The sequence below is a fragment of the Punica granatum genome, chromosome 1, assembly GCF_007655135.1.
Source record: "Punica granatum isolate Tunisia-2019 chromosome 1, ASM765513v2, whole genome shotgun sequence".
NCBI classification, from domain to species: Eukaryota; Viridiplantae; Streptophyta; class Magnoliopsida; order Myrtales; family Lythraceae; genus Punica; species Punica granatum.
In genome coordinates this window covers 39,833,059-39,848,721 of record NC_045127.1, presented here as the reverse complement: position 1 = coordinate 39,848,721, position 15,663 = coordinate 39,833,059, and the positions used below count along the sequence as shown (strand labels likewise).

Sequence of the window (15,663 nt, the reverse complement as noted above, 5' to 3'; positions counted from 1 at the left end):
TATTGAATAATTTTGGACATATATTGTGTAAATTACAATTTACGCCATTATAAGTAAAATATTGAATTAAGAGAATTTTTAAATTGATTATTATGAGAATATAACAACACTCTTATATTATATATATATAGTTTAGTTGCAAATTATTTTTAAAATTAATAATTATTGATCAAAACATAATTTTCAATCAAAATAAGTGTGATTTTAACTTAATTCAGTTCAATTTTGGAGAATAAGGAAAGATAAAAAATAATTATAATAAATGTTAAAAATATATGAATGTATAAGGATATATATATGTATGTATATATATATAGATGTAAAGTAAATAAAAAATTAATTATAAAAATAATTAAAAAAATATAAATGAGATATTATTATTAGAAAAAGGAAAGAGGTAAAATAATAATGATTATTATGTTGAATTTGTAGAAGAATAGAATTTGGTTGTGTTGAATAAAGCAAATTATTTTTATAATTAATAATTATGTGTTTTTTTGGGTCTGAACAGAACAGAATTTTCAACAAAGGCAAAGACTTTTGGTGCTTAGGGGTGTCGTGTGGGGACGGGAGAAAGGAAGCCGCCGCTGACGAAGTGGAGAAGACGTAAGGAAGGGCCACCTCCAATGGCGGACGCAATCTCAGACGTCACCGAAACAACTTCATCTTCTTCCTCTTCCTCTCCCTCCTCCTTCCCCAACTTTCCATACCCATTCTCACCTCACTCAACTCAACGCTTAAATAAATAAATAAATAAACCTTTTTTTTTGGGGGGTCCAACTTCTCCTTTCCTTTGCTTTGCTTGGCTTCTCTTTTTTTTTTTTTTTTTTTTTGGGTGAACGCTTTTGCTTTGGTTTGCTTTGGTTTCACATGGTATTGGATGCAGCCAGACAAACTGAAACAGCTCCTCTCCCTCTCTCTTTCTGGCTGTAGCTCTGAAAGCGAAAATTGAAGTTTCCCCAAAACCCAATTGATTGAATTCGCTCCCCTGCACCTTCCTCCTCCTTTCTCGCTCCCTTCCTGAAATCGAATTTTTCCTCCTTCCCTGTTCCTTCTGCTGAGTATTGCTGTTCTTGTTTCAGTCTTTTTGACTTGATCTTCTTTCTGGGGGTAGATCTGTCCCGAGCTGACATCGGTATCTAGTCTTTATAAGCTTGGCAGCGAGAGCTCTGACGACCCTTTTCGATTCTTTCCCTTTCCCCACTTGACTGAGCCTCTCATGGCTGTTCCGTAGCTCGACATGACTTGGCTTTTAGAGAATGATTGTGATTGATCTTGTTCATGGCCATGGCATGCTCTCTGATACCAATAAGCCCAAGTTCCATGGAAGGTTCTGTCAGTATTTTGACTTTACGTCTGCTGTATCCATTTCTGTATTGTAACTGGGTCGATGGATAGTGGGGGAATGCTATGCTTCCATTATTGCCATCAAATAGATTTTTCCTTTTAATGGCAAACTTAACAGAGCCCTCTTCTTCTCTGAGCTTTACTTCTTCGTCCCACTTATCGAACAACTCTGCCGGCAATAATAACGTGTCGGGGTCGTCTTCCCCCGAGACGGGGCCTAGCCTTGAAATCATTAGTCTGAGCAAGCTCAGCTCTAACTTGGAGCAGCTTCTTACTGACTGCAGTTTCGATTACAGCGATGCCGATATTGTCGTCGAGAATACCCCCGTGGGTGTTCACCGATGCATTTTGGCTGCTCGGAGTGACTTCTTCCATGAGCTTTTCAAGCGAGAAAAGGGGTCTAGCGGCGAGAAGGACAGTAAACCAAAGTACTACCTGAGTGAGTTCTTGCCTTATGGTAAGGTCGGGTACGAAGCTTTCTTGATTTTCTTGGGCTACGTTTACACTGGGAAGCTGAAGCCTGCACCTCCGGAGGTGTCGACTTGTGTTCTTAGTTCTTGCGACCACGAGGCCTGTAGGCCTGCCATTGATTACTCAGTGGAGTTGATGTATGCCTCGTCCATTTTCAAAATTCCTGAGCTTGTCTCGCTACTTCAGGTCAGTTTGCTCTCTCTTGAAGTTCTTCTTGAAAGATTCGCCTCTTTATAAGGGACTCATCATGTCTGGAAGTACGTTACTTTAGCGAAACTAAGTAGGTTTAAGGCTGAAAAATGATCTCATGAAAGTACTTGCTGGAGATGGCAAGTACATCACTTTACCAATAACTGGAGTTGTTGGTGGCTGTTTTATTTTCTAATTAAGCTGCTAGTGTAAAAGATTGAGAGCTCCTAGGTGACAGAACCTGTATTTGCTGGAGAATCTTCAATTCTCAATCCAAAGAGAAGGAAACATATTTTGATGAAATTGGAAGGAAGTTCTGTTTCATATATGCTAGGAGAAGCTATATAATTTTGTGCAATGACGGTGACCCTAATAATCTAACAGTTAACTTAGGTACAAGCAACAGAAGAGAATTGAGGAACAGTAATTATTATTATGATTGTATTTGTACCATTATTGCCATCTCCTTGAAAGGGTGGGTTCATGTGGGATGCGTTGCTGGAAGTTTGTTGAAGCACCATCTATGTAAATTTTGTTTTGTTTCATACATTGAAAGATCCAATGAACAGTTCACCATCTGCCCGATAATTCTTTTTTTGTGTCAGAAAGAATATGCATGTTCTTATACCCATTTCATTAGTTACTCGAACAAGGGAATGCATTCCAACTTGAAATTGCTTGGTTTTGCAGCGCCAACTTCTCAACTTTGTTTGGAAGGCTCAGGCTGCAGAAGATTTTATTACAATTCTCTTGGTTGCCTTCCATTGCCAACTGAGTCAACTCATCACAGTGTGTATAGACAGAGTGGCTCGATCAGACCTGGACAGCATCTCTCTCGAGAAAGAACTTCCTCATGAATTGGCTGAAGAGATTAGACTACTACGTTTAAAATTTCAAGCTGATGAAGAGGATAACAAGGAAGCACCCGATCCATTGCTTGAAAAGAGAATAAGGAGAATTCTCAAGGCATTAGATTCTGATGATGTTGAGCTCGTGAAACTTCTTCTCTCAGAATCTGAGATCACCTTAGACGAAGCAAATGCTCTCCACTATGCTGCAGCTTATTGTGACCCGAAGGTTGTGACTGAGTTGCTTGCTCTGGGATTAAGTAATGTGAACAGCCAAAACTTAAGAGGTTTCACTGTGCTTCATGTTGCTGCAATGAGGAAGGAGCCGAAGATCGTTGTGTCATTGCTAACAAAAGGAGCACGCGTATCGGAATTAACCCCAGATGGTCAGAGTGCTGTGAATATTTGTCGTAGACTAACGAGGCCAAAGGAATATAACGCAAAGACAGAGAAGGGGCAGGAAGCGAACAAGGATAGGATTTGTATTGATGTCCTAGAGAGGGAGATGTGGAGGAATCCTTTGATGGGAGAACCATCAATTTTGTCGCCGGTCGTGGCTGATGATTTGCACATGAAGCTGCTGTACTTGGAAAATCGAGGTCTTGTTCTTCTTAACTTATTGTTGGCTTCTTTGTTTCCTTTACTAGAACTTATGTTTTAATTAGTTCACTAAGCTAACCCCAAGCCCATGAGCAACTATAGGCACATATCATGGACTCAGCTAAGTATAAATCCTTCTGTGAAGACCAGGTGGGTTGGAAATGAACCCTGAGACATGCTACCCATACCTCAAAGTATTTTTAAGCACTTGATAACCTGCAAATCAATAGAGAACTTTAGGCTAAATGAATCACTGTTTCAATTTTTTTTGTATATATATATATATATATTTTCTGAATGAATAAAACTTTTTTCGAATAAGGTACTTTACTAATTCAGTGACACGAGTCATTGGCCTTGTCAAATAAGTAATAATAGTGATGGCCATCAATACTGCAAACTATGTTGACTGGAAATTTTGTCAGTCGATTGCTGTTATTTCATGGATGAATTACTGTATGCGATAACATTTATGTGCTCGTATCTTGTTTGATTGAAGCAATTGAATGGAACCTATCCAGTCTAACGTGTAAGCGGCGGAAGATCCCCTTTCCACTCTAAACACAATAGTCCTCATTAGCCCCTATTACAGAACACAGAAATTATATATATATATAGATATATGTATATATTTCCATTTTATCATATTATTTCCTTTAACAAGTTCATTGGAAACAAAATTCTCTTTCTATCTATAAAGAGATTAAAGCCTGTTGCCGTCCAGAGGCAGAGAGACTATCTTTGAGGTCTATCTCTTTGAGGGACAATCCACTGAGAACTTATTTTTTGGAGAATGAAGAATAAGATCATCAAGTAATTGGCATAAAAAAAATTTCTTCAAATCCTTTCCTTTAAGTTTGAATTATTTTACTTCTGGCTAAAACAGATCTGGGCTTACCGCCGACCGTATCCCAAATTTTGTTTTTCTGGTGCGTCAAATTAAAATTTGTGAATTCTCATCCGAAGAAAGTATAAATCTACCCAAGTGCTCACTAGCCTGAAGCCTCTAAATTGTAATGCTCTCAAGCTCTATTTGATGCACGTGCATGATGATTGAATGGACTGTAACACCTGTATTTGCTTCTTTTTTTTTTTAAATAATTTTTCGATGAAATTAAATTTCAGTATGATGGGAATTCACCGGGGCATTTATTTCTACATGAATTTACATCCTTATGTTTTCTACAAACTTGTGTGAATTAAGTGGACTTTTGAAGTGGAAAGACTAATTAAAAGGAAATTCCTGATAATAAAAGTCATAAGGAATAAGATTCGCCATGTGGAAGGTTCGCAATTAGTTCGCTGTAACATTTCTACGTTTCCTTGCGATTATAGGAACTTGTCAGTATTAGATAAAAAGTTCAGTTTGGTCTTGTTTCCCTTTTATATTAGAAAGTGCTAATGGCAGTATAATATAAAGGCATAAGTTAATTTCATGATGTACCTACTTGCTTGATGAGCAATATATTCTGGAACCAAGAAGTGCACGTCAATCCAGCAAATATGTGTGTGCGTGTGTGTTTTATTTTCTTCTTTTGTATGGTTCTGATATATTCGATGCACAAGAGTACTGTGTGCCAAATTTTTTAAGGAGTGCTGATTAGGTTGTTTCTAATGGAATGGATGATGATATGTAGCTCGGGAGGGTTAGTGATTATAGCATGGTTGTGGTAAAATTGCAGTGGCATTTGCACGGCTTTTCTTCCCTGCCGAGGCTAAGCTAGCCATGGACATTGCTCATGCTGAGACCACACTTGAGTTCACTGGGCTTCGTGCTACGAAAGGCTCAAGTGGCAATCTGAGGGAGGTCGATTTGAACGAGACACCTGTTGTGCAGAAAAAGAGACTCTATTCTAGGATGGAAGCCCTCCAGAAAACGGGTAATCTAAACCTTCCCTTCTGCAGTACTATTTTTGTTTTGACAGAAGATAGACTGTTCAATTGAGGCAATTTTGTTTTCTGAAATACAATTATATTATACTGAAGATAGACTGAGTCAGCAGATAGCTTCATTTCGTAAGGACAGCCAGTTCCTTTTTGGTGGTCATCGTAGATTCTACTACTATATCCAGCTTTTATCTTGTTTTTCTCGTTCATCGTGGCAGTGGAAACAGGAAGGCGTTATTTCCTGAATTGCTCAGAAGTGATCGATAAGTTCATGGAGGATGATCTGCTTGATCTGTGCTACCTTGAAAAGGGCACGCCAGATGAGCGGAGAATAAAGACAACGCGGTTCATGGAACTCAAGGAGGACGTCCAGAAGGCCTTCTGCAAGGACAAGGAAACACTTACCCGTTCTGGCCTATCTTCCTCGGCATCCTCGAATTCTTTAAGAGATGGAGCCAATGACAAAATTACCTTGAATCACTCGAGATCCCGAGCCAATAACAAGATTAGGAAACTGTGAATAGTTTCTCACCCGGTCGAATGGGAGGAACTGAAGGGAACCCTGTATCCGGGAACTTCATCTCAGTTTTGTTTTTTGGTTCAGTTTCTTTTGTTTGGTGTTTGTGTAAAATTTTTGGCAAAGAAACTAATCTGTACAATGTGTATTATACTGCAGAGCTAGCAAAGAAATACAGTATGTAATGTCCTACAGAGCAACTCTTCTGTCCTTTTTCCGGGGTTACTTTCCTTTGGTTGGAAAATTGGAAATATCTGAACATTGCCAATGCCTGATATGAAATTTGTTAAGTTGTTTGTTTTGGGTAAATTTTATTAGAGAAGTGCTTATGGAAAACAGCTCGATCTAAAAATCGACTGCATCTACTTAACCCTAGTCTTTGCTAATCGCTCGACGAAAGGAGGAGCATGATAATAAGCAAGAAAAACGAGAAGAGTATGGTCAGTTCTTCCTCTTTAGACTTTGTTTAGATTAAAAGTTATGGTGAGTAATAAGGACAGGTCATGGAGGGGTGGTGATAAATCATGTTTGGCTTTAAAAATTTAGGGAAAAAAATAAAAATCCCATTGTGCTTTGGGGTTGGGACAAATCGCATCCTATTCTTTCGTTTGAGACAAATCGCACCCTGTTCTTTGCTCCATCAGACATAGGGGTTACGGCGTCAAATTATTTTTCATGTTTAGTCTTCAATCTTTAGCCTTTTTAATCATTTTGGTTCTAAATCCTTTTCTTTTATCATTCATATCCTAAACTTTATATTTTATTTCATTTTAATCCTAAACGAAAATCGAAAGGGGAGGACGGGTCGAGGCCGCCAATTGGCCACCCCGACCTCTCCATCGAGTTCGCCGGCGCCCATAGAATTTGGTACAATGTTGAGCTCTCAGGTCATCATATGAGCCTAGAAAAATGAAGTATCCAGCACTTTAACACAACCACGACAGATGGAATCGAAAGATAATTGAGCAACCGTCAACATATCATGTATGATGAGGTTGACTACCTTGTTGGCCTAAGGTATCCCTCTCATTTGATCAGAATCTCTGTTTGGATCCCACACTTTTTTCTTTTCATAGTTAAAAAGCCCCCACTTTAAAAAAAAATGAAAAGTAATTATGTAGTTCGCTGTATATCACTTGAGTGGAGCAGCGAAACCCACAAGACAAAAGGAGCTGTTAGCTCTTTTGTCAATCTCTAAAAGAAAAAAAAATATTGACATGAGTTGAATGGCTGTTTTGAGTCTCACTACAGAAAGACTACCTCTCCGGAGGGGAGAGGCGCGCCTAAAATACTCGGAGGAGATGGTCTTATACGCTTATTAAAACTGTCAGGATCAAATTTTTGAACCCAAAATATAGGAAACCCTTTTCATATTAGATCTGGTCCAGAAAAAAAGTTGTCCCATGAAGCTCGAGGCACAAGAGCACTAGGGATATGCGCAACGCAACCCGACCCCCCAGTGACAATATCAGTTGCCAATATTTGATATATTTAATATCGGATCCATTTCCTACTACGATGACGTGCAAGTGCATATATCTTATACACAGTTTACGCGCATTGAATTTCGGTGATTTACATACATCTGTCTCTCGTAAGCTCGATCATCACTTGTATATTGAGGAGGGATATCGGGACACAACCCTAGTTTTTCCCTTTTGCAAGTTTGCTTGTAGTTGGATCATAGGGGATCATCGTCAACAAAGGGGATTTGTTATCGAAGGCGGATTTCACGTCCGTCACAGAAACCCTTACGGTATTGGATTGATCCTTGCTAGGCATGAACGAACATGTACAGAATGAGCTGGTGTTTGGAATGCTTCCAAACCAATCAAGGGAAGCAACGCCTCCTTCTATCACTTCAACTAAACATTGCGTACCTAAGACTACTTCTTTATATTATTGTATTAGTCTCATGAGTCTCGCTTAAAACCGAAAAAAATTACTTACTTGAAGGAGCATCTGACCCAACAAAGCCGGCTTTGAATTGTGATATTTCAACCGCTATTTGATTCACCTCAGTCTCACCAAACTCTGGATAAAGGATTTTAAATTTCAGCGGTTCCAATTAAGCCCCGACGCATGCTGGATGGATATCAGAGTACGGGAGATAGGCCAAGGTTACATTACCCAAGTCAATCATTGGGCACACGACACGATCCACTTGCAATAACAATGATCTCAGCAAGAACAAGACGACGACTGCGCAATAATTCAATGGAGATCCGATCCCTGCCGAGCATCGCATCACGGGCCCCTACCTCCGTCCCTTCTATGTCATGTCAAACCTCATCCAGATACCTACGAGCTTAATGACAACAAAATCAGTTCCTCTGAAATCATCATCATCATCATCATCATCATCATCTTCTTCTTCTTCTTCTTCTTCTTCTTCTTCTTTTTTTTCTTCTTCTTTATTTCAAGAAATGGCCATGTCTGGTTTCTTCTCCGACCCGATACTCTGCTTCACTGCCCTGTCCCTGCTACTGCTGTCAACAGTCTTCTTCGCCGCCAAATCGTCGAACAAGAATGGCAAGGAGAAGAAGAAGAAGTACCATCCGGTTGCAGGGACGATGTTCAACCAGCTCGTCAACTTCAACCGCCTTCACCACTACATGACCGATCTCGCCGCCAAGCACCGCACGTACAGGCTCCTCAGTCCCTTCAGGAACGAGGTTTACACCTCCGACCCGGCTAACGTCGAGTACATCCTCAAGACCAACTCCGACAACTACGGCAAGGTATCCATATTCCATATAATACAACATCCATCTGAATTACTGACGGCTTCATATTATAGGAAAGGAAGGTCGGCCAATCGGTTTGGTATCTGAGTTTTTTGTCTGATTTTTTTGGGTCAATCGAAAACTGACTGTTGCCTGAGATTCTAAGGAAGATAATGAGAAATCCTATAAATGGGGGGAGAAACAAATTTAGGGTGTGCAAGTCGGGCAAAGTTCTGATACCATGTGAAACTCGATCACGAATGGATTGCTTGTCAACTTCTCTGGATGCTTAGTAACAGGCCTATATATCATTTATGATGATTTCGAGCTTTGCTAACACATGGAATGGAGGAGGACGACAACCCAGCTGCGTAAAACTGTAATTATATTAAGGAGAACAAGCCTGATTTGTTCGTGCAGGGAGGTTATAATCACAGCCTTCTGAGTGATCTATTAGGAGATGGAATTTTCACGGTGGATGGTGAAAAGTGGCGCAAACAGAGGAAGATATCGAGCTACGAGTTCTCCACAAAGGTCTTGAGAGACTTCAGTAGTGCAGTCTTCCGAACAAATGCTGCAAAACTAGCCAACATTTTGTCCAAAGTCGCAGTTAATAACCAAGTCGTGGATATGCAGGTAACAGACTCTTGAATTTTGTCAATTTTCCAATTTGCTCTTTCAGTTGAGTGATAGTAATGTATTTGTTTGTGTAGGACTTGTTCATGAAATCGACCTTAGATTCAATATTTAAAGTGGCTTTTGGAGTTGAGCTAGATAGCATGTGCGGATCAAGTGAAGAGGGCACAAAATTTGGCAATGCTTTTGATGATGCAAGTTCGATGACCCTTTGGAGATACGTTGATGTTTTCTGGAAGATCAAGAAGTTTCTGAATATCGGGTCGGAGGCGAAGTTAAAGAAAAACACCAAGATAATCAATACTTTCGTCTCTAAGCTGATCAGAAGCAAGATCGAGCAAATGAACAACTCAAAGGATGACCCTTCTGTGAGTTTTGGATCTTTCTTTCTGCTTTCATTTATATTTGCCCGTCTCTTCCTATTATATAATGCAAGGTTACTGCCTGAATATTTCGTGAATACATACATAGATGAAGAAAGAAGACATTCTATCGAGGTTTCTTCATGCTAACGAGACGGATGAGACATACTTAAGGGACATAATTCTCAGCTTCATTATCGCGGGCAAAGACACCACTGCTGCGACGCTCTCATGGTTTGTTGGCATGCTCTGTAAGTATCCACATATACAAGAAAAGGTTGCAGAAGAAGTGAAGAAAATGGTCGACCTCAGGGACGTCACGAATTTCGCTGACTTTACTTCGAGATTGAATGACGAAAGTTTAGAGAAGATGCACTATCTCCACGCAACCATCACGGAAACTCTCCGACTCTACCCGGCAGTTCCAGTGGTGAGGAACGCAGATATCAAGTACCTCGGTTTTGTTTGGTTTTGTTGTGGACCTCATTCGACCTCTGGTGGAACTTTATCTGGACCTTAGATGCTCGAAATTCAAGTCCTATTGAATTCAGTTCAAATTAATCTATGTTCTGTGAACATATGACGCACCTTGCTATTTTCTCGATATTGCGACCGCTCAAACGATTTGGTAATGACCGATTCATGTCCAATTAACATATTATTGTTCGGGCAGGATGCGAAGATTTGCTTCGCTGATGATACTCTTACCGACGGGTTCAGCGTGAGAAGAGGGGATTTAGTGGCATATCAAGCTTATGCAATGGGCAGGATGAAATTCATATGGGGCGAAGATGCCGAGGAATTTCAACCTGATAGATGGCTCGATGAGGACGGACTATTCCAGCCTGAGAGTCCTTTTAAGTTCACAGCCTTTCAGGTAGCGAACTTTCTTCTTCTGCAGTTGCGACTTGCGGATTCAACATTAATAGATCTTTGTGTTTCATTCTGCTGATTTTCACATTCCGACTCTCCTTTTTCTGGATTAACCTTTACAAGACATGTTCTTGAATGCTTGTGGACTCTTTTTTATATGTTATTGTGATCGACAGGCGGGTCCTCGCATATGTCTTGGGAAGGAATTTGCGTACAGGCAAATGAAGATATTCTCGGCGCTGTTGGTGGGATGCTTCGTGTTCAAGCTGGCCGATGAGAGAGGACTGTGAATTACAGGACGATGCTTAACCTTCACATCGATGGAGGCCTTCCTGTTAGGGTCTTCCCCAGGTTTAAGATTTAAAAGCTGTAATGATAAACTTACAAGTAACTTATAAAAATACCAAAATTGTAAGATAAAAGACGGTCGATTCGACTCCTGTGCTGACTTGTGCGTTAAGGTGTTATCAGTTTGAGAATTATTAGGAAATAACATAACATCAATTTTATATCGTATAAGATCAATCATGGCAGTTCATGTTTCAAAAGTTTTTAAGAGCAATTTTGTACTTGGATACTCTTCATCAAGATCATCGCCTAGTCATGGATCATGTTGTGATTACCTCGATCGATTCCTCCAATTTGGAGTAGTTTCACCCCGATCCTCCCTGCGCAGCTGAATCCTGTTCGTCTGGCTCGAAGCACGTAGTCTTTTACCAATCTTCGGCTGCTGACAGCTCCTCTTTGGACTGAAACAAAACACTCTGAATTGGTATGACTGAGAGAAGATTACCCCTTAGCAGCCAATCGCAATCAACTCTTGTCAGCAACCTAAGCAATTAACAGGGCAAACCACAAATTCAACTTCTTTTTTAACATCAGGGAAGCAGCTTCCGGCATATTATGTTGTCGAAACATCTACCAGAATTGTCCAGAGCATAACATCGAAAATTAACATCCTGATCTAAACTGCAGCAATAGGTGAAAATAGCAACATAACAGCTATGGCGCAATGAAGGAGACAAATGCATTACATCCCAAGTAGACATCAATCATCACAGGCTTATCAACTAGGCAATAGAAATAACTATCTACTACCTTCAAAGTAGATCAAAGTCCTTTCAAGACAGTTTTATAATGCTACTACTACCTGAAAGTAAACCACGAGACGATGAGAGGCGTATTAAGTGATAAAGAGAAACTCGCACATTATTTTCCGCTTAAAGAGAAACAAAAGTGAAAAGCAGATTTGTTTCCAAGTCACGTACCTGGAGCCTCAATCACTGCATCCGCGTTTCTCAGGATCAGGAAAAAGCCTAAGTAAACATCCGGGACAGAGAATAAACAGATAGACGATACCAGAGAGGTTTATCAGAAAACATGCTCGAAGCTATTCTCATTTCTCAGCAGAGCCGGGTCCAAGTACGTCTGTCCTAGTTTGATAGCACTGAGAACCACTTTTGAACTAAGCACACAAGGAAGCACCTATTAATTCTCTCACCAATTTAGTGAGCATTACTAATAATATCCAAGAAGCTTCTTGCTTTGCACCTGCTGAAACCATTCTAGGAGGAAACAATATGCCCTCATCACCCAGACTAACTTTGGATACAAACGTGGAGAAGCTCAGAATTTGAATATCTAAAATAAAGATAAGACTCAGGGTATGATACAAGCTTTTTGAGATGTTTAACGAGCAGCAAATGCAGATAGCACAGAACATCACATGGACGCAATTGCCATGTTTGGTACAGGGGGAGAACATAGCTGGTAGAAATAGTAAAGTATTTCGCAACCATATTCTTCATTATGAGCATAAGCAGTTGCCATAACCCCATCGATAACGATGAACTTCCTACGTGTAATAGTAGAAATACCCCAAGTTTAAAGTGATTTAGAATGAAAAGTTCTTATAGGTGCAATGAGCACACATGACATAAATCCAAGCAAAAAGCTCAGGAAACCATCACCTCAATGTCGTAGTAGAAGTGATTCTCATGGGTAAACTGAAGGCATGAGACGTCACTGTCCATCCAAATACTTGTAAGCAGGGGGAACACAGAAGTAGAACTATTTCAACAGAATCAACCTGAGGTGCATTGAAGTCCCCATCCACGCTCAATGCCAGAGAAAGAGTCACTTATGGAAAGGAGGTAAGTCTCATATGATATCAAACAAGTATGGAAATCTGCCTACATTATTGGAATCTGGCAATGGGAAAGTCAGAAAAGTCTTTTGGGGAAATACGAGCACCAATTAAACGACCAGACTATAGGCTTACAATACTTCAATAAAATCATGTTTTCAAATCCCATGACATTCAAAAAGAGGTCAGTCATAATTTTGTAAAGCTACAAAGGAAAGATCTTGTTTGAGAAAACTATTTTGTCTCTGGAGAGCACAAAGTGTCAAAACCAAGCAATGAAATCAGATGAGTTTTCTCATAATGTCCGAGAGCCAGTACAGGACAAAACAGGTCAACACAACGAATTCTTTGGTTGTAAAAAATTGACTCCTTTAGAAAAATAGGCAGACTAAAAGCATAACAAGGTAACCCATTAATTGATAACAAATCATTGAATTGATCAGATATCCACAGCTGCTCTTCCAGTCTTCACATAAATTTTATGCTTTTCTGTTTCTTGAACTCAAGAAGATCATACAAGCTGAAGTCTCTTCGCTCAATAGTTCCTCCAACAATCACTACTAGCAATATATTTTGTCGTATATGCAGTGACTTGAATTTTCAAAAGCGAACATATAAATTGTTCTAGTGCATCAATCGCAGAACATATGCAGTGACTTAAGTTTTCAAAAGCAAACATATAAATTGTTCTGGTCCATCAATCACAGAACTAATGCACATGTCACCAACATAAAGAATGAACTATGAAGCATGGCACGATAAAAACATTATTTTTTTCTTCTTCGTTGAAGCATCAAAAAACATTCTAATGACCCACTTGACAACAGAACTTAAATAAACTGATAAAGAACATGGCCATGAGCAACAAAAACAGAATATCGAGGAGAAGCACAGAGACAACTTTAGTAGATAAATATGAGGCGGCCTATAACAACTCCGATAACATGAGATGCTAATGAGATAGAAAACAACAGGATCAGAATGGCTCATCCAAGGGTATCATATGAGCTCTTTGAGACGCTCAAAGCACAGAGACTGCGGATAGCCCAGAACATGAACACAATTGCCATGTTTGATATGACAGGAGAAAATAGCTGGCAGAAACAGTACGTTTCTCAAGCATATTCTTCATAATGACCTTAGGCAGCTGCCATACCCAATCATCACAATGATCCTGAGCTCGTTCTTCGTATGTGTAGTAGCAGAAGTACCCAAGTTTTAGAATAAGCTATAAAGTTCCCTTTGAATCTCCATCTGAAGAATGCAGAAAGTTCTGAATATTGAGAAAGAAAAGCTCTTACAGTTGCAATGAGCACACACGACAAAAACCCAAGCAAAAAGCTCAGGAACTAATCACCTCCATTTCGTAGTGTAAGTTATTCAGACAGGCAAATTGAAGGCATGAGAAGTCCCTGTTCATCTAGAATACTACTTGTAAGCAGGGGAAACACAGAGGTAGAACTATTTCAACAGAATCACGAACGTCACTTCAATTTATTTAAAGTCTCGATGCTCCTTGCTGGAGAAAGAACTAGGAAAGGAATTTAGTCACATATGATACCAAACAAAAGATATAAAAATTGGCTTAACTCAGCGGAGTTAATGGAAACGTCAAAAATGTTTCTGGGGGAAACATGAGCACCAATTAAATAACCATTGTATAGGCTTGCAATACATTAACAAAATGACGTTTTTCATATCCCGTGATATTCAAAGAAAAGTCATGAGCTGCACGGTTGTAAAGCTACAAAGATAATATTCCTTTTCGACGAAACTACACTAAATCTCTAATGAGCAGAGAGCATCAAACCAAGCCATGAAATTTGATAAGTCTTCTCATAATGTCAGAGACCGAGAGAGCCCACACTGAACCTAATTGCACTATCTGCATGAATGGATCAAGACAGAGAATAACTTGGTTATAAAATATAATTCCTTTAGAACAATAAGCAGACTAATAGCATTAATAAGGTCTCCCAATTATTGATAACAAGTTGTTGAGTTGAGTCAATAAGATCTCTACAGCTGTTCTTCCAGTCTCCACGCAATTTTTATGCCTGGCTGTTATCAACCACAGAATCAATGCACATGTGACCAACATACGAAGTGAAATGTGAAGAGCATGACATGAAAAACATCCTAATGACCCATTTAACAACAAAACCTGGATAAAGACCACAACCACGAGCAAAAGCAGAATACAGGGAAAAGTGCAGAGACAACTTCAGTAAATAAACATGAGATGGCCTATAACTTCGATAACATAACCCCCTAATGAGTTAGAAAACAATTGAATCGGAATGGCATCATAACTAGCTCAATGCCTCATATGATTTTGCACAGCATATACTTAAATATGAGATGGAGAAGTAACCTCTGACTGCCAGCAGCTTAAAGGACAAGCTCTTTGTTTTTGAACAAAACCTTTGAGTGATTGTATATCCAATTTAACACTCAAAAAGCCCTGAACCTCTCTGCACGCCTAGCAGTAACCATACATTCCACAAAGATAGATGACTAACAAAATCAATCATAGATGACCTCATCTAATTCTTCAGTGCAAAGATTTGTCCTGCAAGAAAAACTAGTATTCATTTGTAATACTATTTCATGAAGAAGCTCCCCATAATGAGAGCTATTAACGGATCTCCATAGTGAGATAATTAATGTTTACAAGTCCAAGCTTGTCCACAAATGCTGCCATTCTTGACAAGAAAAACTTCAGCTGTAAAATTACAATCCACGTCGTAACCAAGATGGCCTTTCTCACTAATAGATAGCCTAGACTAGACTGACAGAATTTCAAACCAAACAAGGCATGTCTCATAAACCAATCTGCTTTGCATTTTTTTCCCCCTGAGCAAAACGAAGCATGTCTCATAAACTGACATATTCTTCTGCATTATGTATATAGTAGGGCAAGCTTGCTATGATGCATAAATGATTGGGATTATGCAACTTCAAGCCAAAGCAAACAAGATCTTCTCTAGCAGTTTGAGCATATACAGCATAACTTTTCTGACCAATAACTGGCCCAGTGAAACTGATAAAAGCGGTATAT

The 15,663-nt window shown here is 39.4% G+C and overlaps 2 protein-coding genes across 3 annotated transcripts; both read left to right on the top strand.

The window, feature by feature from the left end:
* The first annotated feature begins 609 nt into the window (after nucleotides 1-609).
* Nucleotides 610-6,160, top strand: LOC116201923 (BTB/POZ domain and ankyrin repeat-containing protein NPR1-like). 2 transcript variants are annotated; one of them, XM_031533395.1, is made up of 5 exons: nucleotides 611-1,330; nucleotides 1,644-2,004; nucleotides 2,698-3,454; nucleotides 5,138-5,335; nucleotides 5,561-6,160. In XM_031533395.1, exons 1-5 carry the CDS (start codon nucleotides 1,260-1,262, stop codon nucleotides 5,860-5,862), a joined length of 1,689 nt encoding a protein of 562 aa, XP_031389255.1. In that variant the 5' UTR covers nucleotides 611-1,259; the 3' UTR covers nucleotides 5,863-6,160. The 2 variants fall into 2 exon arrangements, with proteins under 2 accessions (XP_031389247.1, XP_031389255.1); XM_031533387.1 differs by having other exon boundaries at nucleotides 610-2,004.
* Nucleotides 6,161-7,986: 1,826 nt separating this feature from the next.
* LOC116192819 (cytochrome P450 704C1-like) lies at nucleotides 7,987-11,004 on the top strand. Its single transcript, XM_031521481.1, is given in 7 exon segments — nucleotides 7,987-8,600; nucleotides 9,006-9,221; nucleotides 9,299-9,589; nucleotides 9,693-10,013; nucleotides 10,257-10,460; nucleotides 10,633-10,732; nucleotides 10,735-11,004. Coding segments are annotated over 7 exon segments (1,680 nt in total). The 5' UTR covers nucleotides 7,987-8,138; the 3' UTR covers nucleotides 10,821-11,004.
* Nucleotides 11,005-15,663: the final 4,659 nt, after the last annotated feature.